The 26,887-nt window shown below is 36.6% G+C and overlaps 5 protein-coding genes across 5 annotated transcripts; 2 read left to right on the top strand and 3 right to left on the bottom strand.

Moving 5' to 3' along the window:
- Nucleotides 1-11,182: 11,182 nt before the first annotated feature.
- LOC124204664 (chymotrypsin BI-like) lies at nt 11,183-15,027 on the bottom strand. The gene is made up of 9 exons (XM_046601774.1): nt 14,981-15,027; nt 14,835-14,907; nt 14,666-14,744; nt 14,453-14,577; nt 14,243-14,372; nt 14,076-14,161; nt 11,836-11,882; nt 11,633-11,769; nt 11,183-11,526 (listed from the first exon to the last, which is right to left on the bottom strand). The coding sequence occupies exons 3-9, from the start codon at nt 14,681-14,683 to the stop codon at nt 11,308-11,310; spliced, it is 762 nt and encodes a 253-aa protein (XP_046457730.1). The 5' UTR covers nt 14,684-14,744; nt 14,835-14,907; nt 14,981-15,027; the 3' UTR covers nt 11,183-11,307.
- A 784-nt stretch (nt 15,028-15,811) lies between these two features.
- LOC124204662 (serine protease SSP1-like) lies at nt 15,812-17,586 on the bottom strand. Its single transcript, XM_046601773.1, has 8 exons — nt 17,485-17,586; nt 17,309-17,384; nt 17,130-17,194; nt 16,943-17,052; nt 16,730-16,859; nt 16,510-16,651; nt 16,272-16,420; nt 15,812-16,179 (listed from the first exon to the last, which is right to left on the bottom strand). The coding sequence occupies exons 1-8, from the start codon at nt 17,497-17,499 to the stop codon at nt 15,964-15,966; spliced, it is 903 nt and encodes a 300-aa protein (XP_046457729.1). The 5' UTR covers nt 17,500-17,586; the 3' UTR covers nt 15,812-15,963.
- Nucleotides 17,587-19,193: 1,607 nt separating this feature from the next.
- Nucleotides 19,194-20,813, top strand: LOC124204660. Its single transcript, XM_046601771.1, has 5 exons — nt 19,194-19,428; nt 19,497-19,916; nt 19,988-20,081; nt 20,150-20,317; nt 20,388-20,813. The coding sequence occupies exons 1-5, from the start codon at nt 19,285-19,287 to the stop codon at nt 20,525-20,527; spliced, it is 966 nt and encodes a 321-aa protein (XP_046457727.1). The 5' UTR covers nt 19,194-19,284; the 3' UTR covers nt 20,528-20,813.
- A 360-nt stretch (nt 20,814-21,173) lies between these two features.
- LOC124204659 (copine-8-like) lies at nt 21,174-24,073 on the top strand. The gene is made up of 7 exons (XM_046601770.1): nt 21,174-21,439; nt 21,512-21,699; nt 21,772-22,456; nt 22,528-22,645; nt 22,713-22,813; nt 22,883-23,164; nt 23,238-24,073. The coding sequence occupies exons 2-7, from the start codon at nt 21,641-21,643 to the stop codon at nt 23,541-23,543; spliced, it is 1,551 nt and encodes a 516-aa protein (XP_046457726.1). The 5' UTR covers nt 21,174-21,439; nt 21,512-21,640; the 3' UTR covers nt 23,544-24,073.
- Nucleotides 23,562-25,191, bottom strand: LOC124204661 (UPF0389 protein CG9231-like). Its single transcript, XM_046601772.1, has 4 exons — nt 25,085-25,191; nt 24,110-24,984; nt 23,950-24,040; nt 23,562-23,882 (listed from the first exon to the last, which is right to left on the bottom strand). Exons 2-4 carry the CDS (start codon nt 24,258-24,260, stop codon nt 23,675-23,677), a joined length of 450 nt encoding a protein of 149 aa, XP_046457728.1. The 5' UTR covers nt 24,261-24,984; nt 25,085-25,191; the 3' UTR covers nt 23,562-23,674.
- Between the last annotated feature and the right edge of the window lie 1,696 nt (nt 25,192-26,887).

The following is a 26,887-nucleotide window of genomic DNA, read 5'->3' as shown; positions in this document are numbered from 1 at the left end:
TTTCATGTTGAATCAGTGTAGAATACTCTATTTTACAATAATTATAAGAGAAAACTCATAACATGTGACGGGTTGCATTGGTGTTGAAGAAATACCAAAAAAAGTCCCAAACATCTAGCATGAAATATTTCAAAATCTTGGTGGAGACCTTACCTATCACATGTAATGAAATTTTTCATGTTGAATCAGTGTAGAATACTCTATTTTACAATAATTCTAAGAGAAAACTCACTTCATGTGACAAGTTGCATTGGTGTTGAAGAAATACCAAAAAAACAACCATAACATCTAGCCTGAAATATTTCCAAATCGTGGTGGAAACCTTTCCTATCACATGTATTGGTATTTTTCATGTTGAATCAGTGTATAATACTCTGTTTTACAATAATTATAAGAGACAATTCATTATATGTGACAGGTTGCATTGGTGTTGAAGAAATACCAAAAAACGTCCCAATTATCTAGCCTGAAATATTTCCAAATAAAGTTGGAGACCTTTCCTATCACATGTTTTAGTATTTTTCGTGTTGAATCAGTATAGAATACTCTATTTTAAAATAATTATAAGAAGAAACACAGAACATGTGACAGGTTGCATTGGTGTTGAAGAAATACCAAAAAAACGTCCCAAACATCTAGCCTGAAATATTTCAAAATCGTGGTGGAGACCTTTCCTATCACATGTTTTAGTATTCTTTGTGTTAAATAAGTAAAGCATACTCTATTTTACAATAATTATCAGAAGAAACTCAGAACATGTGACAGGTTGCATTGGTGTTGAAGAAATACCAAAAAAAAAACGTCCCAAACATCTAGCCTGAAATATTTCGAAATCGTGGTGGAGACCTTTCCTATCACATATAATGGTATTTTTCATGTTGAATCAGTGTATAATACTCTGTTTTACAATAATTATAAGAGAAAATTCATTATATGTGACAGGTTGCATTGGTGTTGAAGAAATACCAAAAAAACGTCCCAAACATCTAGCATGAAATATTTCAAAATCGTGGTGGAGACCTTTCCTATCACATGTTTTAGTATTCTTTGTGTTAAATAAGTAAAGAATACTCTATTTTACAATAATTATCAGAAGAAACTCAGAACATGTGACAGGTTGCATTGGTGTTGAAGAAATACCAAAAAAATAATAGAGGACAGTCCCCTCAATCTTTTGAGACTTAGTTTTCATTTTGGTGTTGAGTTTTAAGCCTGTGGTGTGACCGTTAAGTTTTGAAATCACAAAAATGATGGCAGAAAAAACTTCAAATGCTCATAACTTTTGAAATTTATTTTGGTGTTTGAATATTTGAAACCTAGGTAATAGAGGACAGTCCCCTCAATCTTTTGAGACTTAGTTTTCATTTTGGTGTTGAGTATCAAGCCTGTGGTGTGACCGTAAAGTCTTGACATCACAAAAATGATGGCAGAAAAAACTTCAAATGCTCATAACTTTTGGAATTTATTTTGGTGTTTGAATATTTGAAACCTAGGTAATAGAGGAAAGTCCCCTATCTTTTGAGACTTAGTTTTCATTTTGGTGTTGAGTATTAAGCCTGTGCCGTAAAGTCTTGACATCACAAAAATGATGGCAGAAAAAACTTCAAATGCTCATAACTTTTGAAATTTATTTTGGTGTTTGAATATTTGAAACCTAGGTAATAGAGGACAGTCCCCTCAATCTTTTGAGACTTAGTTTTCATTTTGGTGTTGAGTTTTAAGCCTGTGGTGTGACCGTAAAGTTTTGAAATCACAAAAATGATGGCAGAAAAAACTTCAAATGCTCATAACTTTTGAAATTTATTTTGGTGTTTGAATATTTGAATTCTAGGTAATAGAGGACAGTCCCCTCAATCTTTTGAGACTTAGTTTTCATTTTGGTGTTGAGTATTAAGCCTGTGGTGTGACCGTAAAGTCTTGACATCACAAAAATGATGGCAGAAAAAACTTCAAATGCTCATAACTTTTGAAATTTATTTTGGTGTTTGAATATTTCAAACCTAGGTAATAGAGGACAGTCCATTCAATCTTTTGAGACTTAGTTTTCATTTTGGTGTTGAGTATTAAGCCTGTGGTGTGACCGTTAAGTCTTGACATCACAAAAATGATGGCAGAAAAAACTTCAAATGCTCATAACTTTTGAAATTTATTTTGGTGTTTGAATATTTGAAACCTAGGTAATAGAGGACAGTCCATTCAATCTTTTGAGACTTAGTTTTTATTTTGGTGTTGAGTTTGAAGCCTGTGGTGTGACCGTAAAGTTTTGAAATCACAAAAATGATGGCAGAAAAAACTTCAAATGCTCATAACTTTTGAAATTTATTTTGGTGTTTGAATATTTGAAACCTAGGTAATAGAGGACAGTCCCCTCAATCTTTTGAGACTTAGTTTTCATTTTGGTGTTGAGTTTTAAGCCTTTGGTGTGACCGTAAAGTCTTGACATCACAAAAATGATGGCAGAAAAAACTTCAAATGCTCATAACTTTTGAAATTTATTTTGGTGTTTGAATATTTCAAACCTAGGTAATAGAGGACAGTCCATTCAATCTTTTGAGACTTAGTTTTCATTTTGGTGTTGAGTATTAAGCCTGTGGTGTGACCGTTAAGTCTTGAAATCACAAAAATGATGGCAGAAAAAACTTCAAATGCTCATAACTTTTGAAATTTATTTTGGTGTTTGAATATTCGAAACCTAGGTAATAGAGGACAGTCCCCTCAATCTTTTGAGACTTAGTTTTCATTTTGGTGTTGAGTTTTAAGCCTGTGGTGTGACCGTTAAGATTTGAAATCACTAAAATGATGGCAGAAAAAACTTCAAATGCTCATAACTTTTGAAATTTATTTTGGTGTTTGAATATTTGAAACCTAGGTAATAGAGGACAGTCCATTCAATCTTTTGAGACTTAGTTTTCATTTTGGTGTTGAGTATTAAGCCTGTGGTGTGACCGTAAAGTCTTGAAATCACAAAAATGATGGCAGAAAAAACTTCAAATGCTTATAACTTTTGAAATTTATTTTGGTGTTTGAATATTTGAAACCTAGGTAATAGAGGACAGTCCCCTCAATCTTTTGAGACTTAGTTTTTATTTTGGTGTTGAGTATTAAGCCTGTGGTGTGACCGTAAAGTCTTGACATCAAAAAAATGTTGGCAGAAAAATTTCAAATGCTCATAACTTTTGAAATTTATTTTGGTGTTTGAATATTTGAAACCTAGGTAATAGAGGACAGTCCATTCAATCTTTTGAGACTTAGTTTTCATTTTGGTGTTGAGTATTAAGCCTGTGGTGTGACCGTTAAGTCTTGAAATCACAAAAATGATGGCAGAAAAAACTTCAAATGCTCATAACTTTTGAAATTTATTTTGGTGTTTGAATATTCGAAACCTAGGTAATAGAGGACAGTCCCCTCAATCTTTTGAGACTTAGTTTTCATTTTGGTGTTGAGTTTTAAGCCTGTGGTAAGACCGTTAAGATTTGAAATCACAAAAATGATGGCAGAAAAAACTTCAAATGCTCATAACTTTTGAAATTTATTTTGGTGTTTGAATATTTGAATCCTAGGTAATAGAGGACAGTCCCCTCAATCTTTTGAGACTTAGTTTTCATTTTGGTGTTGAGTTTTAATCCTTTGGTGTGACCGTAAAGTCTTGACATCACAAAAATGATGGCAGAAAAAACTTCAAATGCTCATAACTTTTGGAATTTATTTTGATGTTTGAATATTTGAAACCTAGGTAATAGAGGAAAGTCCCCTATCTTTTGAGACTTAGTTTTCATTTTGGTGTTGAGTATTAAGCCTGTGCCGTAAAGTCTTGACATCACAAAAATGATGGCAGAAAAAACTTCAAATGCTCATAACTTTTGAAATTTATTTTGGTGTTTGAATATTTCAAACCTAGGTAATAGAGGACAGTCCTTTCAATCTTTTGAGACTTAGTTTTCATTTTGGTGATGAGTATTAAGCCTGTGGTGTGACCGTTAAGTCTTGAAATCACAAAAACGATTGCAGAAAAAAACTTCAAATGTTCATAACCGGCAAATTTCCGTTTATCTCCACCACGATTTGGAAATATTTCAGGCTAGATGTTTGGGACGTTTTTTTGGTATTTCTTCAACACCAATGCAACCTGTCACATGTTCTGAGTTTCTTCTTATAATTTTTGTAAAATAGAGTATTCTATACTGATTCAACACGAAAAATACTAAAACATGTGATAGGAAAGGTCTCCACCACGATTTGGAAATATTTCAGGCTAGATGTTTGGGACGTTTTTTTGGTATTTCTTCAACACCAATGTAACCTGTCACATGTAATGAATTTTCTCTTATAATAATTGTAAAACAGAGTATTCTTCACTGATTCAACATGAAAAATACCATTACATGTGATAGGAAAGGTCTCCACCACGATTTAGAAATATTTCAGGCTAGATTTTAGGGTCGTTTTTTGGTATTTCTTCTACACCAATGCAACCTGTCACATGTAATGAGTTTTCTCTCATAATTATTGTAAAATAGAGTATTCTATACTGATTCAACACGAAAAATACTAAAACATGTGATAGGAAAGGTCTCCACCACGATTTGGAAATATTTCAGGCTAGATGTTTCGGACGTTTTTTTTGGTATTTCTTCAACACCAATGCAACCTGTCACATGTACTGAGTTTCTTTTTATAATTATTGTAAAATAGAGTATTCTATACTGATTCAACACGAAAAATACTAAAACCTGAGATAGGAAAGGTCTCCACCACGATTTGGAAATATTTCAGGCTAGATGTTTGGGACGTTTTTTTGGTATTTCTTCAACACCAATGCAACCTGTCACATGTTCTGAGTTTCTTCATATAATTTTTGTAAAATATAGTATTTTATACTGATGCAACACGAAAAATACTAAAACATGTGATAGGAAAGGTCTCCACCACGATTTGGAAATATTTCAGGCTAGATGGTTGGGACGTTTTTTTGGTATTTCTTCAACACCAATGCAACCTGTCACATGAACTGAGTTTCTTCTTATAATTACTGTAAAATATAGTATTCTATACTGATTCAACACGAAAAATACTAAAACATGTGATAGGAAAGGTCTCCACCACGATTTGGAAATATTTCAGGCTAGATGTATGGGACGTTTTTTTGGTATTTCTTTAACACCAATGCAACCTGTCACATGTACTGAGTTTCTTCTTATAATTACTGTAAAATAGAGTATTCTACACTGATTGAACATGAAAAATACCATTACATGTGATAGGAAAGGTCTCCACCAGAATTTGGAAATATTTCAGGCTAGATGTTTGGGACGTTTTTTTGGTATTTCTTCAACACCAATGCAAATTGTCACATGTAGTGAGTTTTCTCTTATAATTTTTGTAAAATTGAATATTCTATACTGATTCAACACGAAAAATACTAAAACATGTGATAGGAAAGGTCTCCACCACGATTTGGAAATATTTCAGGCTAGATGTTTGGGACGTTTTTTGGTATTTCTTCAACACCAATGCAACCTGTCACATGTACTGAGTTTCTTCTTATAATTATTGTAAAATAGAGTATTTTATACTGATTCAACACGAAAAATACTAAAACATGTGATAGGAAAGGTCTCCACCACGTTTTGGAAATATTTCAGGCAAGATGTTTGGGACGTTTTTTTTTTGGTTTTTCTTCAACACCAATGCAACCTGTCACATGTTCTGAGTTTCTTCTTATAATTATTGTAAAATAGAGTATTCTATACTGATTCAACACGAAAAATACTAAAACATGTGATAGGAAAGGTCTCCACCACGTTTTGGAAATATTTCAGGCAAGATGTTTGGGACGTTTTTTTTTTGGTTTTTCTTCAACACCAATGCAACCTGTCACATGTTCTGAGTTTCTTCTTATAATTATTGTAAAATAGAGTATTCTATACTGATTCAACACGAAAAATACTAAAACATGTGATAGGAAAGGTCTCCACCACGATTTGGAAATATTTCAGGCTAGATGTTTCGGAAGTTTTTTGGTATTTCTTCAACACCAATGCAATCTGTCACATGTACTGAATTTCTTCTTATAATTATTGTAAAATAGAGTATTCTATACTGATTCGACACGATAAATACTAAAACATGTGATAGGAAAAGTCTCCACCACGATTTGGAAATATTTCAGGCTAGATGTTTGGGACGTTTTTTTGGTATTTCTTCAACACCAATGCAACCTGTCACATGTACTGAGTTTCTTCTTATAATTATTGTAAAAAATAGTATTCTATACTGATTCAACACGAAAAATACTAAAACATGTGATAGGAAAGGTCTCCACCACGATTTGGAAATATTTCAGGCTAGATGTTTGGGACGTTTTTGGTATTTCTTCAACACCAATGCAACCTGTCACATGTACTGAGTTTCTTCTTATAATTACTGTAAAATAGAGTATTCTACACAGATTGAACATGAAAAATACCATTACATGTGATAGGAAAGGTCTCCACCAGAATTTGGAAATATTTCAGGCTAGATGTTTGGGACGTTTTTTGGTATTTCTTCAACACCAATGCAACCTGTCACATGTACTGAGTTTCTTCTTATAATTATTGTAAAATAGAGTATTTTATAGTGATTCAACACGAAAAATACTAAAACATGTGATAGGAAAGGTCTCCACCACGATTTGGAAATATTTCAGCCTAGATGTTTGGGACGTTTTTTTGGTATTTCTTCAACACCAATGCAACCTGTCACATGTACTGAGTTTCTTCTTATAATTATTGTAAAATATAGTATTCTATACTGATGACACGAAAAATACTAAAACATGTGATAGGAAAGGTCTCCACCACGATTTGGAAATATTTCAGGCTAGATGTTTCGGAAGTTTTTTGGTATTTCTTCAACACCAATGCAATCTGTCACATGTACTGAGTTTCTTCTTATAATTATTGTAAAATAGAGTATTCTACACTGATTCAACATGAAATATACCATTACATGTGATAGGAAAGGTCTCCACCACGATTTGGAAATATTTCATGCTAGATGATTGGGACGTTTTTTAGTATTTCTTCAACACCAATGCAACCTGTCACATGTAATGAATTTTCTCTTATAATTATTGTAAAACTGAGTATTCTACACTGATTCAACATGAAAAATACCATTACATGTGATAGGAGATGTCTCCACCACGATTTGGAAATATTTCATGCTAGATGTTTGGGACGTTTTTTGGTATTTCTTCAACACCAATGCAACCTGTCACATGTAATGAATTTTCTCTTATAATAATTGTAAAACAGAGTATTCTTCACTGATTCAACATGAAAAATACCATTACATGTGATAGGAAAGGTCTCCACCACGATTTAGAAATATTTCAGGCTAGATTTTAGGGTCGTTTTTTGGTATTTCTTCAACACCAATGCAACCTGTCACATGTACTGAGTTTCTTTTTATAATTATTGTAAAATAGAGTATTCTATACTGATTCAACACGAAAAATACTAAAACCTGAGATAGGAAAGGTCTCCACCACGATTTGGAAATATTTCAGGCTAGATGTTTGGGACGTTTTTTTGGTATTTCTTCAACACCAATGCAACCTGTCACATGTTCTGAGTTTCTTCATATAATTTTTGTAAAATATAGTATTTTATACTGATTCAACACGAAAAATACTAAAACATGTGATAGGAAAGGTCTCCACCACGATTTGGAAATATTTCAGGCTAGATGTTTGGGACGTTTTTTTTGGTATTTCTTCAACACCAATGCAACCTGTCACATGTACTGAGTTTCTTCTTATAATTATTGTAAAATAGAGTATTCTATACTGATTCAACACGAAAAATACTAAAACATGAGATAGAAAGGTCTCCACCACGATTTGGAAATATTTCAGGCTAGATGTTTGGGATGTTTTTTTGGTATTTCTTCAACACAAATGCAACCTGTCACATATAATGAATTTTCTCTTATAATAATTGTAAAATAGAGTATTCTGCACTGATTCAACATGAAAAATACCATTACATGTGATAAGAAAGGTCTCCACAACGATTTGGAAATATTTCATGCTAGATGTTTAGGACGTTTTTTTTGTATTTCTTCAACACCAATGCAACCTGTTACATGTAATGAGTTTTCTCTTATAATTATTGTAAAATTGAGTCTTCTATACTGGTTCAACACGAAAAATACTAAAACATGTGATAGGAAAGGTCTCCACCACGTTTTGGAAATATTTAAGGCTAGATGTTTGGGACGTTTTTTTTGGTATTTCTACAACACCAATGCAACCTGTCACATGTAATGAATTTTCTCTTATAATTATTGTAAAACTGAGTATTCTACACTGATTCAACATGAAAAATACCATTACATGTGATAGGAGATGTCTCCACCACGATTTGGAAATATTTCATGCTAGATGTTTGGGACGTTTTTTGGTATTTCTTCAACACCAATGCAACCTGTCACATGTAATGAATTTTCTCTTACAATAATTGTAAAACTAAGTATTTTATACTGATTCAACATGAAAAATACCATTACATGTGATAGGAGAGGTCTCCACCACGATTTGGAAATATTTCATGCTAGATGTTTGGGACGTTTTTTGGTATTTCTTCAACACCAATGCAACCTGTCACATTTTTTGAGTTTCATCTTATAGTTATTGTAAAATAGAGTATTTTATACTGATTCAACGCGAAAAATACTAAAACATGAGATAGGAAAGGTCTCCACCACGATTTGGAAATATTTCAGGCTAGATGTTTGGGACGTTTTTTTGGTATTTCTTCAACACCAATGCAACCTGTCACATGTTCTGAGTTTCTTCTTATAATTATTGTAAAATAGAGTATTCTTTACTGATTCAACACGAAAAATACTAAAACATGTGATAGGAAAGGTCTCCACCACGATTTGGAAATATTTCAGGCTAGATGTTTGGGACGTTTTTTGGTATTTCTTCAACACCAATGCAAATTGTCACATGTAGTGAGTTTTCTCTTATAATTTTTGTAAAATAGAATATTCTATACTGATTCAACACGAAAAATACTAAAACATGTGATAGGAAAGGTCTCCACCACGATTTGGAAATATTTCAGGCTAGATGTTTGGGACGTTTTTTGGTATTTCTTCAACACCAATGCAACCTGTCACATGTACTGAGTTTCTTCTTATAATTATTGTAAAATAGAGTATTTTATACTGATTCAACACGAAAAATACTAAAACATGTGATAGGAAAGGTCTCCACCACGATTTGGAAATATTTCAGGCTAGATGTATGGGACGTTTTTTTGGTATTTCTTTAACACCAATGCAACCTGTCACATGTACTGAGTTTCTTCTTATAATTACTGTAAAATAGAGTATTCTACACTGATTGAACATGAAAAATACCATTACATGTGATAGGAAAGGTCTCCACCAGAATTTGGAAATATTTCAGGCTAGATGTTTGGGACGTTTTTTTGGTATTTCTTCAACACCAATGCAAATTGTCACATGTAGTGAGTTTTCTCTTATAATTTTTGTAAAAAAGAATATTCTATACTGATTCAACACGAAAAATTCTAAAACATGTCATAGGAAAGGTCTCCACCACGATTTGGAAATATTTCAGGCTAGATGTTTGGGACGTTTTTTTGGTATTTCTTCAACACCAATGCAACCTGTCACATGTACTGAGTTTCTTCTTATAATTTTTGTAAAATAGAGTATTCTATACTGATTCAACATGAAAAATACTAAAACATGTGATAGGAAAGGTCTCCACCACGTTTAGTAAATATTTCAGGCTACATGTTTGGGACGTTTTTTTTTGTATTTCTTCAACACCAATGCAACCTGTCACATGTACTGAGTTTCTTCTTATAACTATTGTAAAATAGAGTATTCTATACTGATTCAACACGAAAAATACTAAAACATGTGATAGGAAAGGTCTCCACCACGACGTTAGTTTCCCTTTGATCCCCCCTCCCGTAGCTGCCGGTTTTTCCAAATACCGAGATTTTAAACTTTAGGGGCAGGGGGAGAAAAAAGACAGGCCATCTCTAGGACCTTTTTTTTAGACTTGGTATTGGGAAAACCCGCAACTACGGGAGGGGGAACAAAGGGAAAATAACTGAGAAATGAAAACTTTTAATTTTCGCATCGAAATTAAAGTAGTTTCTCAAATAGCATGGGGGTCGAAATTATGGATGGGGTTATAGAGCTAACGATGCTCTTTTTTTTAAGCCCTAGTGAACCTTCCAAGCCCTATTTTTCGTCATGTAAATGAAAGCCAAAGTAGTAACATTTACTACTGGCCCTCTCGACTGTGCGGAAACTTTTACTCCCAATTTAAAAGGGACCTTCCCGTGAACGAAAAAATCCCCAAAAAATATATGTTATAAACCTTAAGTCTAAGAACCCCCTTGTTCAAAAATCGTTTTCGTCCGACGAAAACTTGACTTTTGGCGAATTTTCAAAAAACCCGTTTTCCCATAAGCTTCTCTCAGCTGTGCGGAAACTTTATGTAGCTACTGTATATATTACAATAAAATAATTAAGAATACAATAACATTAATCACAACTGCCAACATTTCGCCGACGCAATTTTCGGACGTCTAAAAGCACCGAAAAATAAGTTCGAACATGTCTATTTCGATCCAGCGGCGGATGAGTTACCGGAGGCGAAGACTGCGTGTATATTGCCGGTGGACAAGTTCATCAGTCAGGTGCAAGAATTAATAGGCGCATCGGAGACTCTTGTTGAAATCGAAGTTTACAAGGCGCCGTTCAGCACGAATTCAAAATGGAAACCGACCGACGCTTGGACGTGCTGGCATCTCTTCCTCATCTTCCGGACGAATGTGTTCAATTACTGGTCGATCGAGCGATGGCCGACGCACTTCACCGTTCAGGGCCAAGAGGGCCAAGAGTAAGAACGTTCTGGTGAAGAAATGCCAGAGGGTGGAACGTCCGGATAATTGGTTCTCGTCGGTCAAGCGACACCGATCGGCCGATATTAGTAAAAAGGTGACAATGAGCGACGTCTTGGATTACATCTGGAACAACAATCAAATGGACTTGATTTACAATCCCCAAGAAACTGATAAGAGCGACGTCTTAATCGTCCGTCATATTTACAATCGCTTTCAAAATGGCGGGAGAACCTTGTGAATGTGACATTTCATTTCTATTTGTGTCTTTATTGATGGTGGCCAGGTAAATTACACAACAATAAAAATGAGAAATGGTTTAGTTAATCCTCTTAATTTGAAATCTTCATCCGAATGAAGGGTTTGGTTAAACCTGTGCCCAATTAGGGCAAAGGCCTCCATCGGCCTGATAACAACTGTTTTCGTGAATCCACTGATAATGAGCGGATACTCGGGTGTAGACGGCGAAACCCATTTCGCACAGAGCGTTGTTATTAGCGTCGGCATGTCCGAAGCTGGTGATCCCAACCTGGCTGTACATTTGATAGTCGATGTTATAATGAACAACCGGTCCACCGCTGTCTCCCTGTGAACAACAAAGTAGTGGCCGATTCACTTGTACAATTTCAGCATAATAATAAGTAGGCTATATTAGATTAGATTTGAGTCGAACCCAATCGAATAACGCGTACTTGACAGGTAGATTGGTTGGGAGTGACACCGCACAGCTGGTATGAGTGGCTATAGAGATAACCCCAACTGTTTTGACATTCTTCTTCGGTTCCAACTTGGAAATCGACTTGCTGCATCGTAGCCGAAGTGCTTCCACCTTAATTGATTTTAAGAAAAGACGAAATTTAATTCATCAAATTTTAAAAAATAATGGGTTATATACTGCTGCTGGTACGTCCCCAGCCGACGGCGGTTAAATCGCCCTGGTACTCTCTTAGAAAAATGTTCACACTGGACTATGAACATATATTTTCGTCACGAAATCGAAAATATATTTCATGAAATCGTGTACAAATTTTTCACAATTTTTGAATATAAGTCTTCGTAAAAATTGCAAGTGAAGTTTTATTTCACATTTCATGAAGTGTGAACATATATTTCACACTAAAGGAGCGTTTTTATATGGGATGGACGAAACACTTTGTCTACGTTGGCGCAATCTCTTCCCACTCTTCCCACCCTGCGCAATCCCACCACGAAAAATAAAATAAAATGAAGGGCGTCTCTTTCTTTTCTTCTTTCTTCTTATATTTCTTTATCTTTCTTTCTTTTCCTTATGCTATATTCCATTATTTCTATATACCCGCTGCCGTCAGTAAACCTTTGTAATCAAAAGAGGCAAAGTCAAATATTAACAAAGAAATAAACCCGAAAACAACCCTCATATTGCTACAGCGTTTGAAAATCGCTTGAAAGCAAGATTTTCAAATTCGTTATTTCAAAGGTATGCATCGCGAAGCTGTCAAATGTTTGCACTACATATATTTCCCTACCTTATTTGTAAAAATTATCTTCCCCTACCCGTCGGCAGTATAGCTCCAAGTCCTTGAAAACACCCCTTTGTCTACATTGAATTTCCCCCGAATTTCATTCCAGTAAAATCTTGTCACACACAGTTGAGCTTCATTCTTATAGTTTTCCACATTTCAAAAATGGTCTTGTGTCGTGTTTCTTATTTGATGACTGGTAAAAAGAGTTTGTGCGAGTGTTCGTCTATGGATGACATATGCTTGATCAAGGTATGTAACACATTCTTAAATTTATTTACTGCCAGTAATATTGTTGAATTCTATCGATAGCTTCGTCGAAGTGTCTCGTCGATAAAGTTCTGTTGATTTTGGAGACGGCTGATGGATTTGAAGTTGAAGACGAACTCTCTTTCAGTGTCTATGTGAGTAACACTGAGGAACCTTCTTTCTTGGTAAAAAAAAATGTGATATAACAGAGCCGCATCCAACACCAAGTGTCGAAAATTCTCCGTCGGATGGAGCCAAGGAGAAGGTTATACAACATTTATGATTAACGATTAATGTCATTCGGTATTTTCTGATTTGTATTTCATTGGCTGTTCCTTTCATATTTTTAGGGCTTATTTGACGACTTGAGAAAAATAATCGAAACGTCAGGAAGGCCCTCAACGGGAAGAACTGGAGTTGCAACATATTCAATTTTTTCCGGTTGGTTTCATTTCAGCTTAGTTGTCCATGTCTCTTAAATAATTATTTCTAATTTTGTTTAAAGGAGGACACAAATTTGAATTCTGCCATTGTAGCCGATGCATCCCGCGGGATGAAACAACCAGGACTGATTATACTTGGAGTGGACCAATTCTACCTTAAATTAGATGAGCATGCAGTCAAACTTGGAGTTGGTTGCGTGTCAGAGGCCATGGGATATGTTTTTGGGGCTTATTTTGTGTTTAATTGCTCATATCCGCCTCTGTGGCACATGGTTTTTTGTTTTTTTTGGAAGAAGTTGTAAATATTCCTAAAGAACTTAGGAGCGTAATATCTTCAATCACCATTAGAAATTTCGTGTCAAAACTTTTCAAAGTATCTAATTAGTTAGCAATGTTTTAAGTTGGAACTGGGAAAATACAATGTCTTTGAGTAAATTCATTTTTTATCGTTTTTTAATTAAACCTTATGCAATAGTACTACAAACAATTGAATCAATGAATATAGCATGTTAGATGTTACTGTCTACTATTCTATCAGAATATGTTTATGAATTCAAATATTAATATTGCATATATTGTTATATCATTATCTTGATAACATAACAATGCAGTATCGGTAATAGTTTTGTTATTTAAAACTTTTCTTTCCGATGACCTTGAATTGTTCATCGTGAAAACCTTGAATTGTTCCTGTAGACGACCTTGAATTATTCCGAAAAACTTAATCCAGGTCCTTAACCTTGGATCCAAGGTTTTTGCATCTTAGAAACAAATGCTTGACGAAATGAATATTATTGTTCACACTGCTGCAGTCTTAAATGAACTTTATTTTTCACTCCTGAAACGATAAAATATTTTCACGAAATTTGCGAACATATATGTTCCGATGCCATTTTACGAACATATATGTTCGCTAAAACGCGAACATTTTTCTTAGAGAGTACACCGGCTTAAACAGTTTAATCCATTCATAGTTTGATGGGAGATCCTGGCTGAGCTTGAGCAGGGCAATGTCAAAACTATAATTCGGCTAACATATAATATAGAATGCCACAAAATAGAATCAAATCCAATACATCCTTCCGCACTTTAATTTGCGCATTTTATTTACCAGACCACCGCTCAAATAATTCCGGTGCGGTTTGATGTTGGATCCCGTGACGACGATTGGTTGTCGGTTATCTTCCATCGGTTTGACGGTGTGGACTTTCAAATAAACTTCCACTCTGGTAGTTTTTTCGCTGATGTGCAGATTTAGACAAAATGACAAGTTTTATTATGACGTGATAACTATATAGCTGCTGATGTTGATTAGACTTACTATGGGGTTTTTTCTTTGTTGTACAAGCAGTGAGCAGCCGTTAGAATGTATCGGTTGCTAATCACCGTGCCACCGCAAGCCAGGTAACCATTGGAAATGCTGGGATAGAATGACTTCAAATATGCCTATAAATAGATGTCTACTATTATTATAGGCAATCGCTATATAATCATAGGTACACAATACAATAATCAAACTTGATTTTTTAAATACCATGTAGTATGCTGCCATTTGGGGACTGCTGTACCACCGATAATTTGGTCTACACCCTCTTCGTCGTTGCGCATCAAATCTTTTTTAATAATTTCAAAAAGATTAAATGAATTATTATGAGGATAATCATGACAAATTAAAATTTGTTGGCGCTTGCTGCGTTGAATACCTGCATCCAAACGGCTGATACTTTTCGCCTTGATTAGACAAGCTGAAGCCAGCAAAGCCAAGAACAAAAGTGCCTGGGAAGGTGGAAACGTAAATTAATTGGACAGACTCAAATTTCAAACAGTGAAATTTTTAAAAATGCCAAACCTGAAAGCGGATTTGCGACATGTTGCTAGAAAAAGTGTAAAACTGTTTCTGACTGTCAGTATATAAATTTGGTCTCATTTTATACCCCTTTTTGATTAATGGTTCTCATGTGGAAATGAAGTGGGAGTATAGAAAGTTTAATCAGCTTGTGTGTACTCAGCTGTTGCCCACTTGAAATTCCCGCGCACATTTTTCGAGCTGTTGACAGGTGTCTGTCTATCAAATAATTTAGGCGAATATCTTGATCAATAATTGCCTGATAATTGCATAGGAAATATTGACGGACGATGTTTACACTTGCTTTTAACCTTGCATGGCTATAGCCTTCATCCCCATTTTCATCATCTATCCTATACATTCAGCGTTGTATCAACTGACCCAAAATATCGAGCAATTAATGGGTTCGTCAATAGCAGAAATTTAGACACCTGCTGCTGCATAAACCTTCTCTCCAGCAGCTTGATCGCTTGTGATTATTATTACAAAAGCCCATTCATTCAGGAAAATTTAATTTTTAAATACTTTATACAGTTAGCATCAAATAAGAGTCAATTGAGAAAAAAAATATATTATAATATATATAAAATAATATATTATTTTATTGTATTATTAGTGAGTTCTTTTAATCTACCAGAAATTTATGCGCATCAGCACAAGGTTTTTTAATAGAAAAGGCGTATATACACTACACATGTCCGTATACGGATACCTAATAGTCTGCAAACCATTCAGTGCTATATTATACATTTCAAGATATGCTGAACCGAATTAGAACCGTTATCAACAGAGTAACTCGCAGAGTAAATATGAAGGACAAATGAAACGAGTTGATGCTTTGCAGGGAAATGTATATTATTGCCAAAACCAAAATACTGTAAAATAACGAAAAATATAGGATAGCTAAATATAAGGTTTTTTTAATGGATTATGATACTATAAGATGCCAAGATGGGGAAATTGTGTCGACAGCAGTGCGGCTTCGCTTAAGCGTAAGACCAAGTTGGGCAAAATCCGCCAGAGGTTTGATAGCAGCTATTTGCGTGAATCCAGTCACGATGAGCGGAAACTCGGGTAAAAACTGCATAACCCATTTCGCAGGCAGCTTGTCCATTGGAGGTCGGTACGAAACTGTTGATTCCAACCTGGCTGTACGTTTGATAACCACTGCTGTATCGAACGATGGGGCCGCCGCTGTCGCCCTGTGAGAATGACATAAAGCGGAAATTTCAGGGTCCAAACCATTTCGATCGGGGGGAACAAAAGTATAATGTTATATCATAATCTAATATACCCTGCAAACAGATTTGCCCGGAACAACACCACACAGTTGAAATTCGTGGTTGTAGGCACCGCCTCTGGGATCCCAAAAGTTTTTACATTCGTCATTGGTTCCGATCCGGAAGCTAACTTGCTTCAGTGTTGATGAAACAGTTGTTGAAGCTGAATTCAAACAGTTCAGGAAAAGGTTAATTCATATTAATAGGTCATCATCCAGCATTCAATTCGACAAGAAAAAGCTTTCAACGTACTACTGCTGGTATATCCCCATCCAACAGCGGTCACAGTGGTCTGGTCCACTCCCGCCAAGTAGAGTTTCCCGATCAGGTAATAGTCGGACGTCGGGAGATCGGCACCCAGCTTGATGAGGGCAAGATCGTAGTTGAAGTTGACCTAAAATATTATTGCCAAATAAAAATGCATCAGCAGATTTCTGCAATGTGACCAACATTTTTAAGACTTATTTTATACCTCTCCGCTTGCCATAAATTCGGGATGGGGCTTGATGTTGGATCCGGTCACGGTGATGAGTTTTACACCTGCGTCCATCGGATTGACAGTGTAGACTTTCAGACGGACTTCCACTTTTTTGGCTATTTCACTGATGCGCATATTATATGGAAATAAAAACGGTGATTATCAGCATTACCTTTTCTTTAAGGACACTGAACAGAATTTATATACCCGGTGGTATGATCTTGAACGCAATGAGCTGCCGTTAGAACGTATCGGTTACTGATCACTGTACCACCACACAATCCTGAAGCGCCAGCGTAGAATGACGTCAAAAACGCCTTGAAAATGTCAAAAAATTTCATTAGAAATAATTGCACTAAAATTATAATTTAACGGCTATCAGGTATATTGATACCATGTATTGATGCTGCCCTCTGGCAACGGTTGTACCACCAATAATTTCGTCGACCCCTTCATCATCTAATTTTTTTATAAAGAAATTTTCCAAGGAAATGAAATCAAAATGCATAGTGATAATGAAGTTACTACTCAATTCGACATCAAGTTATTCCATTTAAGTAAAGTATAATATACCTGCGTTAGAGCGGTCGGCGACGCTATTGGCGTTGACGAGACAAGCCGAAGCCAAAACCAGGAACAAATAAAGCACCTGAATTAGAACGACAGAGCGATATAATAGATGGTAGACATGCATTAACGATATACAATAATAGCGAAAAAATTCAAATCAATTCAAATTGAATATTTACTTGGCTTTTCGACATGTTGCTAGACGAAGGAGTAGAACGTGTATAGGTGCTTCTGCTTGTCAATGGATGATTACGGCCTCATTTTATACCCATTTGATATTTGCTTTCATCGTGTGGAAATGAAGTGGGAGTATAGAAAATGTATAATCAGCTTGCGTGTACACACTTGTGCATCCCATTTTTCCTGGTGCTCTATTATTCAGCGCGCAGTTGAACAGTTGTTTCAATAATTTCTATTGACACGAACGAAAATTTAACACGGATTCCGACGAACAAAGTTGGATCCCAATATCGGTCGACTAGCTTTTAGGCACTGCATCTGAACAAATATTTCGTCAATTGAATGACTGTCATACCTATATTCATTAATCAATTCATTCCAGGAGTTACATCGGGTAGAAGAACAATTCAATCAATGTTTCGTGAATTTGGAGACGACGCCAGGAGATGCGCAAGGTCATAGGCGTCACTGCCGTCGATTAGAGGTCGTTCATACTGATTCGATTAAATTCACATCGAGATGTGCACTCAACGAGCAACGGTCATCACCTTCGCATCGCATCAAAAAGATCCGGGTTCGATTCCTTGTCCCTCCCAATTGTGTAATACTCCCACTGTAATTGTGTATAAACTGTGTGTCTTGAATGAAATGATAACTCTTCATCAATATACGGTCTTCATTAATAATATACGGGTCAATAATAATCGATGAATCAATATATAAAACTCACTTCTAAACTCAATCTCCCGATCTATTAGACGCCCTGTTGCTATAAAGGACGTCTATCATAAGGATCGTAACCCATAAAACCCTGGTTCCTCGACTTGCTGGTCACAATCTGAAGTTGTGTCCGTTAGACTTACGCTTAGCCCCTGACGATAGTCGACGGTTGCCGTTCACTCGGTAACACTAGACGGTCGAATTAAGGCCCAGTAGGCAGCCAATGAAGTAAGAGCGTGACCTCAAGTCAGTTACCATCCCCAGAACCTTCCCTTTTATGGTTCATTGAAACACTTTTATTATTCTGCAAGATGTCGTGACTCCCCAATGGTCCCCATGCAATCAATTGGGTCATTTAATTTTTGTTACTTTTATTTGCCGTATATTATCCTGCCTCCGACCTCTGCCTCCGACAATTGCATAAATATGTCGACTGCAAGTTTTCTCTTGCCGTTTCATCTGTTATCTCAATCAGCGCACGGTTAAATGAATAGCACATTTGTAGAGCGACTGCAGGCCAGGCTCGGTTTTGTACCTCACAGCTATGTCTGAGAGTAAGCCATCAAATTAAAAAAAAAAATGTTTAATTTTAAACACTTCAAACAATGTGCAAAAGTCTATGGACGTATGGAGACGTTATGGATACACTAAAATTCTTATCGTGAATAAGTTAAATGGCCAATAAGGAATGACTATCTATCCACGGTAAAAATAACAAATAAACAATTATGATTAACATTAACTCATTGATCCCAAAGGTATCAGTCGGATTTTTCTCCGGCACAGTCATAACATTAAAGTGTGACCTTCCCCAAGGCCATTTCTGAGAAAATGTCGAGATTACATTTTCAGAAGATCACTAATCGATTGCCTCAAATAATTTCGCAGAAGATTGTTTATTACCTTGTTGCATCCATTCTTCCAGCATCCGCAGGTTATAATCTCTTTTTCTTCCTCCACCCTCTTCTGTTTGGCAAATTACCTTCCATCGACTCTAAGTGAATGTCTTCATTCGCTCGTCTTCTTTCGTCCTGGTTGTTGTGTTGTTGAACTCTTGTGCCCACCAGTTACGTAAGGCAATGTCGGCAGAATCATCTTTTAACGGATCGTATCAGCGTCTCAAACATTTGATGACGTGTTTCGTTTGTTACAACAAGTACAGCGCCAGTCGCAAACCCAAATGGCTAATTTGTAAGCACTATTTCTGCCAGCAGTGCCTAGCTGTAAGTAATCTGACTGCACAATATCGCCTAGACATCTTTCATAATTTCAGTTTGATGAAATTTATTAGGAAATTCAGGAGAAAAACATAATCAAATGTCCACTCTGCCGCCAGCTTCAATTCTATTCTGAGGTGACATCGGTCCAGCCGGATGCCGTCGTCAATTTGATGGAGAAAGCTTCGGTCCACCTGGCAAGGTTGAAAGCCAACCAGCGGCTTAAGCGAGAGCTGGAAACAGCTAAGATTAAGAAGATTCAATTGTGGGAAGAAAAAGAAAGAAAACTCGAAGCGGATTTGGCTAATTTTCGCCAATCTTCTACATTCAAAGATTTTTCAGCACTTCAATTAGCGTTGGCTTTAGCCAAGAATCAAGTGATTCCTCTCGCCAGTCAAGATCGAATTGATTTTTATTCCGATTTCCAAGAGAGACTGGAACAGTATTTGAGAAATTTTGCCAGCGTAACAAATGAAGTCATCAGCTGGATTGAGGTAATAAAACTTAATTTTTAATTTGAATAATTCCACTACATTCTTTGATTTCTCTTTGATTTATCTAAAAGGGGGTCAATAATCAAATTACAGCTAAAGATTTTACCGACTACCATTTCATCCGCGCCTTGACAGCTGCCATCATCAACTGTTCAATTACAAAAGGTAAATTTGGTTTAAATTAAAAATATCATAAAACGCCAAGAAATTTAAATATTAACTTCTTTGATTAGATCGCGGAGGCTTAAACACGATACGCACTTCTGTATTGAAACACTGGGCGCCAGTTTTAAAAAGATACGTCGACAGTGAGATCTTTTACAAAAATCACAACGCCATTATGGAAATGAAACTGATTTTGGCAGTGCAGGAGTTGACGTCTGAGAGAAAATACCGCAAAGGTAAGCAGAGAAATCAGATTACAAATATTTAAAATGAATTTAATATTCACAAAACGGGATGGATTCGCAGGTTTGACGCTCGAAATTCTGAGCGCGTTCGGCGAAAATGGCTTGTTCTTATCGTGTTTTGACGCTGTCAGAAAAACATCTTGCTCAACCGAGTCTTTCGCTAGTTTAGCCTTTTACATCATCTCTTGTCTTCCGCAATAGTCGACAAGTCAAAAAGCTGCTTTGATCCGCCAACAATTCAGTGATCAATAATTCATTTCGCCCCTGTTTTCTTTATTTACAATTGCCATTCCCAGTTGTGTATTCGCATTCTTTGTAGTTGAAAAAATGATGTTGCTGGGGGGGATAAATTTACATTCAGATCACAATTTTGTTTGTTTTTAAACGACAAGGACAAATTTGGTGTACGTGTAGGCAGCTAGGTGGGCTATTACGTTGTAAAAAAAGATACGACTAATAGTTTAATAAATCATGATAAGCCTTCAACGTTTCAAATCAATTAAGATCTGTGAACTCAAAGTCTAAACATTTCAAGTTGATTGTTTTTCACCTTGGAGATTTACTTTTACGACGTAGTGTCTGCACGGAAGTCGGTTTAAGGGCTTTGTTTATTTCGTTCAGTCGCGGATTAAATTGATTGTTTCACCGTTTCACAATCATAATGGATAAACATAAGATATATTGTACACTGTTAACTCAAACACTTAATGCCTGGAGTTGTCTAGGTGACAAATGACATCACACTGATAATAACCGACTCAACTTCGGCCGGATTTACGACAGTTAAATGTCCACATACTGTACAGAAATTGAATAAAAGCCAGGATACCAACTCCGGTCATGTCAATAGTCTGGCGTTATTCGCGTTGTTCAGCACTCACGAAATCTCTTGCGATTAATTGTGAACGATCAACGATTATTTTTAAAAATTTAACTTCAATTTTCACGATAGACGCCGCCTATCAACTGAATTTTGTACTTGTTCCTCCAACGTGTATCGATCACGTCGTCTGCTTGCTTTCGCTTTCAATGTTGTTTCTTTTTTTCTTCTCTCTTCCTTTCAGCATCTCTTTAATCTAATTAGATCAATCACGTCGGTATTATTCACCCCTGGTATAAACATTATTCTTTGTACACGATAGAGAATTGATTTATTCAGCTCAAGTTGTTTTTCAAATCAAACAGGTCTGATTTTTACAATTCAACCACCTATACGTCTGTGTTCACTCTCCCCAGCTTACGTACACGAGCATTTCATCCCATTATGCAGTACAAGACGCACTGACGAATAACTAAGTGCGTTTCACTTTCGGTATGACATCGCATCATTCCCCTATCTCATCCATTGAAGTAGAACTCTCGATATCTGCAAGGTATGGTGTCTTTGAATTCACGCTTTCATTTTTAAACCTCACGAGTTTCATATAAAATCTGTTTCTCCCCAGAATCTTGCTCGAGAGTGATGCGTCTCCCAAACCTGATCCCCTGTGTGTGGTGTTCAACCACCCCTTTGGGCGTGGCTGGCAGGAGTATGCCCGAACAGAGACCCAGAGGGATGTATTCAATCCCGAGTTCCACAACAAGATCAAAATCCACTACTGCTTCGAGGAGGAGCAGAAACTCAAGTTTCAGATGTTTGACACAGACAGCTGCAGCCATTCACTAAGCAAGCATACCTATGTGGGTAAAGTACAGTGCACTTTGGCCGATATTGTTACAGTTCAAGCCTACTCTGCCGACATAATGCTCAACGGCGTCAAGCGCGGCCAGCTCATAATCACCGTCACCGATGTCAGCCACAACCGCGAGGAGTTGGAGCTCTGTTTCTCAGCTAGCCACCTTCGCAGGAGCGGGCTGGCGTTTTCGCTTCCCGATCCCTTTTTGGACATTCTCAGTTCGAAGAAGACACTCATCCAACGGACGACGCTTCTGTCCAACACCAAGAATCCTGTTTGGCCAAGCATTTGTGTACCTTTCCGCCTTTTGCGAAACAACCGCGGAGACTACAGGCAACTCACCCTGCAGTGTTACCATTACTGCAAAGACGGGCATCATCAGTTACTTGGAGAAACTGAAATCCATGCCCGACAGTTGCTGGACGCTCCGTCCTCTTTCCCGCTGAAAAAAAGCGTAAAATTTGATTGAAATTAAATTTTTCCGATTTTCTTTTAATTAAATGTTTTTTCTCATTTTGTCCACAGTCTTCAAGTAAAGCCGTGATACAGTTAACCGAGAGTAAGACGAAACGCGTACATTCCTTCCTCGATTACATTTCTAGCGGGACCAAACTGCACTGCACTTTTGCCATTGATTTCACTGGTATCAGATTTCCCATTGGCCAAGTAATTGGACTCGTCTTAATTACAAGATTATTGTTGGAAAACAGATTCGAACGGCGATCCTCATCTTCCGTCCAGTTTACATCACATGGGGCGCGATCCTACGCAATACGAGCTGGCAATGAGGGCCATCGGAGACGTCATTCAGGTGAAGCAAAACTTTGTTTTTTCGTGCGTCATCAAGTGAATTAACATTTTTCGATTGAATTGTCTATAGGATTACACGGGTGAAATGTTTTCCTTGCTCAATTTCGGAGCGCGCTCGGCTCCAGTTTCACACGAATTGCACGTCCGCGGTATTGACGGCGTCGTGAACGCTTACCGATCTTGCCTGCATTCGATTCAGCTGGGCCAGACGGGATGCCTTAGTCCGCCGATTGAGCACGTCGCCCGCTCAGCCAAGAAACGATTGGAATGGCGTGGGCTCAATTGCGAAGACTATTTTCTGTTGGTCGTTTTGACTTGCAGGGAAATTGCAGACGTCAGCCAGACAACTAAGGTATAAACCGGCATTTGTTTGACATGAAATTTTAACTTTAAAATTTGTAATTTTTTGGTTTGTGTTGAATCAGGCGATTATCGAAGCTTCCGAACTGCCCATGTCGGTATTGGTTGTTGGGATCGGGCCGACGACATTTGCTTCGTTGACTCGTCTGGAAGAGGACACGAAAAAACTCAGCCACAACGGCCACAAAACTGCGAGAGATATTTTGCAATACGCCCAGTTTAACGAATTTTTAGATAAATATGACGATGTGGCGGGTGGTTTCCATTTGGCCAAGCATTTACTGGCAGATATTCCTGAGCAATTAGTGGCGTACATGAAAATGAAGGGCATTTTACCAAAGAATAAGGGGATATTATCCAATCTCAACTAAAGAAATTAAAGCCAAGGCCTTAGTTAATAACCTTTTATATTTCCTATCTTTTATTGTCTAATTGTTTATACAATGATAGATTGTAGACGGCAAGTGGTACAATGTTACAATAATGAATGAAAACTTCGATTTCAATTTTCTGCCTTGGATGACTTGCTATTTTGAGAATCATTGTATTGTTGATGCCACTGTTGGTTATTTTTAGTGAGAGTCTCTCCTCTTTCAGCTGCTTTCTTCCCACTTTTGGCTGCAAGTAGAGCCCCGATCAAGCAAACACAGATGATTGATAGATTAATTCTAATCCTCATTATATTCCTTGACTTCTCCATCATGTCTCTCCTAAATAATTGTTTGTTTCGTTACACGCTCTTATCATTCTGCCAAACATTTTGTAACTTGTACTTACGAAACATAGCCAGGAACATCTTTCACAGACTTAAACTTTTTTGTCCAAACAAGGAAATACCTCTCCACACCATTAACCCTGTGAACATCTCCTGTGTAAAAAATAAATAGACTCAGTTAATCAAGTGAAAAATTTTCTATAAACTGTAGTATGAACTGGCCTAGTGTTGAATTAGGTGACACATACGGTGTTTCGGGCTGAATCTTGATGCCACCTTCAGGTTTCGTTTCGGCCAAACCTCGTTTGGTGATTTTATTCACGTTACGAAACACTTGAGGCTTCCACATTTTATTAAAAATCAAGAGACTCATGATGTTTAATGTTTAACCTTCAGCAATTCAGTGTTAAATGACTATCCTTCAAATTCCTTTTGCACGTAGCCTTTGTGTGGTGCAATACAAGCAGACGATATTTTCACTTTCCAAAACAAAACAAAAGTAAAGAAAATGACTTGCAAGTTTGTAGCGATCTGATTGGCTAATAGTCCGGTCGGGCTAGCCAAAAGTGTATGTTGAACCCCAAACAAATTGTCAAAAGTTGTTTTTTTCATGAGCTTTGTTTATATCCCTTTTTTGTATGCCCTGTTAAAAAGCTCCCGAAAAATATTAATAATTAGTGTACTTATTTTAATTTTGAAAATATGCGTGTTTTTGTAATTTGATTAAAGGTATTAAAATAAAATAAAATATTAATTTGAAAAAATGAGCTTTGTTATTTATTCCCTAATATATATTCAGGATAAATTTGGTTCACCTAACTTAAAAAGTTTAAAATTTACAGCCACTTTTAGCTGGTCACCTCCTTTTTTTCCCCTTAAAAACGCGTCCGTGTTTTACACGGCTCTTATGGGAAAATCATGAAAACGAAAATCGTTGCCGATAGTAAACTAGAGTTCGCTCCTCATCCGTTAAGGTCTCATTTTAATCGGCGGTTTATCCTTTACAGAGAATGGGACGAATGGGGGAGAAGAGGAAACGTGGGTCCCCTTTTTTTTTCGTACGCCCTCCTCCCTCCCATTCTTCTCCCCGTTCTTCCCTAAAAAAAACCAAAACAAAGTTTTACATTTAAATTTTTAGCCCAAAACAATTTTTTAGTCCTAGTAAATTATACATCAAATTAACGACCGATATCTTACCTAGAGCACTGTGTAATTCTTATGAAGAAATATTCCGAATTAAAACACTAGATTTTTTTTTATTGAAGCCACTTAGATTTCTTATGGCCTTTGCCATGTAAACGGAAAAAAACTAGACATATCATTCGTTGCCAGATTTCTGGAAGTCGGATTTTCGCGATGTGAAAAAGCCCTATTCCCTAGTTAACTGAAAATTTACGAAAGTTAGTTTCTGAAAGGAAATTCTTTCTTCTTTCAGAAACCAATTTTGGCTCTTCCCTACCAAGACAGGTTTTCTTATATCGAAAAACGATTAATACAGGGTTGTAGATCTTTTTACGCTGATCATTTTAAATATAGGGTTTAGGGTGTGCAAATGAGCGGAAGTGCCCGTAAAACGCGTTCAAAGTTTTTAGTTTTACGGAGCTGACGCGCAGCCCAAGCCGGCCAGAAAGGGAGGTCGAGCGGGGGGTGGCGCGTACTCATGGGAGAGGGGACAGTGAAGGGGGGTATACCTGGGCCATACTATACCAGCCCATGTTTCCCCATTTACTCACATGTCTCCGGTGGTCTAATGGTCAGCATTCCGGGCTGATATGTCGTAGGACCGAGGTTCGAATCTCGGCGGTTTTTTATTAATTTTTATTCACAAAATTATTGCTTGAAAACGCAATATTAAAAAAACCTTTTCTCGGGGCAACTTATGTTTCTGGGTTAGAGATGAAACAGGAATTTTTGCCCCCTATTATGAACACTCAACACTCCCTTGAAGGTTCCCTTGAAAGTTAAATTTTCGTTTGGGTAACGGATTTCCACCGTGGCAAACACCGAAAATATTGAAATCGTAACATGAAAATGTCAACAAAAAATGATGAAAGTAGATTTTCAAACATGAATAACTTTTAAAATCCTTTTGGGTAATGGAATATTTGCCCTTCTACGTATTATGAACACTCCCTTAAAGGTTTTAAAGTTAAATTTTCGTTTGGGTAACGCGGATTTTGACCGTGGCACACTCCAAAAGTATTGAAATCGTAAAACAAAAATGTCAACAAAAAATGATGAAAGTAGATTTTCAAACATAAATAACTTTTGAAATCCTATTGGGTAATGGAATATTTGCCCCTCTACGTATTATGAACACTCCCTTGAAGGTTTTAAAGTTAAATTTTCGTTTGGGTAACGCGGATTTTGACCGTGGCACACTCAAAAAGTATTGAAATCGTAAAACAAAAATGTCAACAAGAAATGGTGAAAGTAGATTTTCAAACATGAGTAACTTTTAAAATTCTTTGGGGTAATGGAATATTTGCCCCTCTACGTATTATGAACACTCCCTTGAAGGTTTTAAAGTTAAATTTTCGTTTGGGTAACGCGGATTTTGACCGTGGCACACTCCAAAAGTATTGAAATCGTAAAACAAAAATGTCAACAAAAAATAATGAAAGTAGAATTTCAACCATGAATAACTTTTGAAATCCTATCGGGTAATGGAATATTTGTCCCTCTACGTATTATGGACACTCTCTTGAAGGTTTTAAAGTTAAATTTTCGTTTGGGTAACGCGGATTTCGACCATGGCACACTCCGAAAGTATTGAAATCGTAACAACGAAAATTTCTCCAAAAAATGATGAAAGTAGATTTTCAACCATGAAGAACTTTTGAAATCCTATCGGGTAATGAAATATTTGCCTTTCTACGTATTATGGACACTTTCCTGAAGATTTTAAAGTTGAATTTTCGTTTGGGTAACGCTGACAAATTCAGTCTAGTTTCTATTGTTTACTTAGCAAGTGGTGCCATCTATGTTTGAAATGTTGAA

Source organism: Daphnia pulex, chromosome 10 (genome assembly GCF_021134715.1).
Source record: "Daphnia pulex isolate KAP4 chromosome 10, ASM2113471v1".
NCBI classification, from domain to species: domain Eukaryota; kingdom Metazoa; phylum Arthropoda; class Branchiopoda; order Diplostraca; family Daphniidae; genus Daphnia; species Daphnia pulex.
The sequence above is the reverse complement of the archived record's forward strand: the minus strand, read 5'-3'. Positions and strand labels throughout refer to the sequence as shown.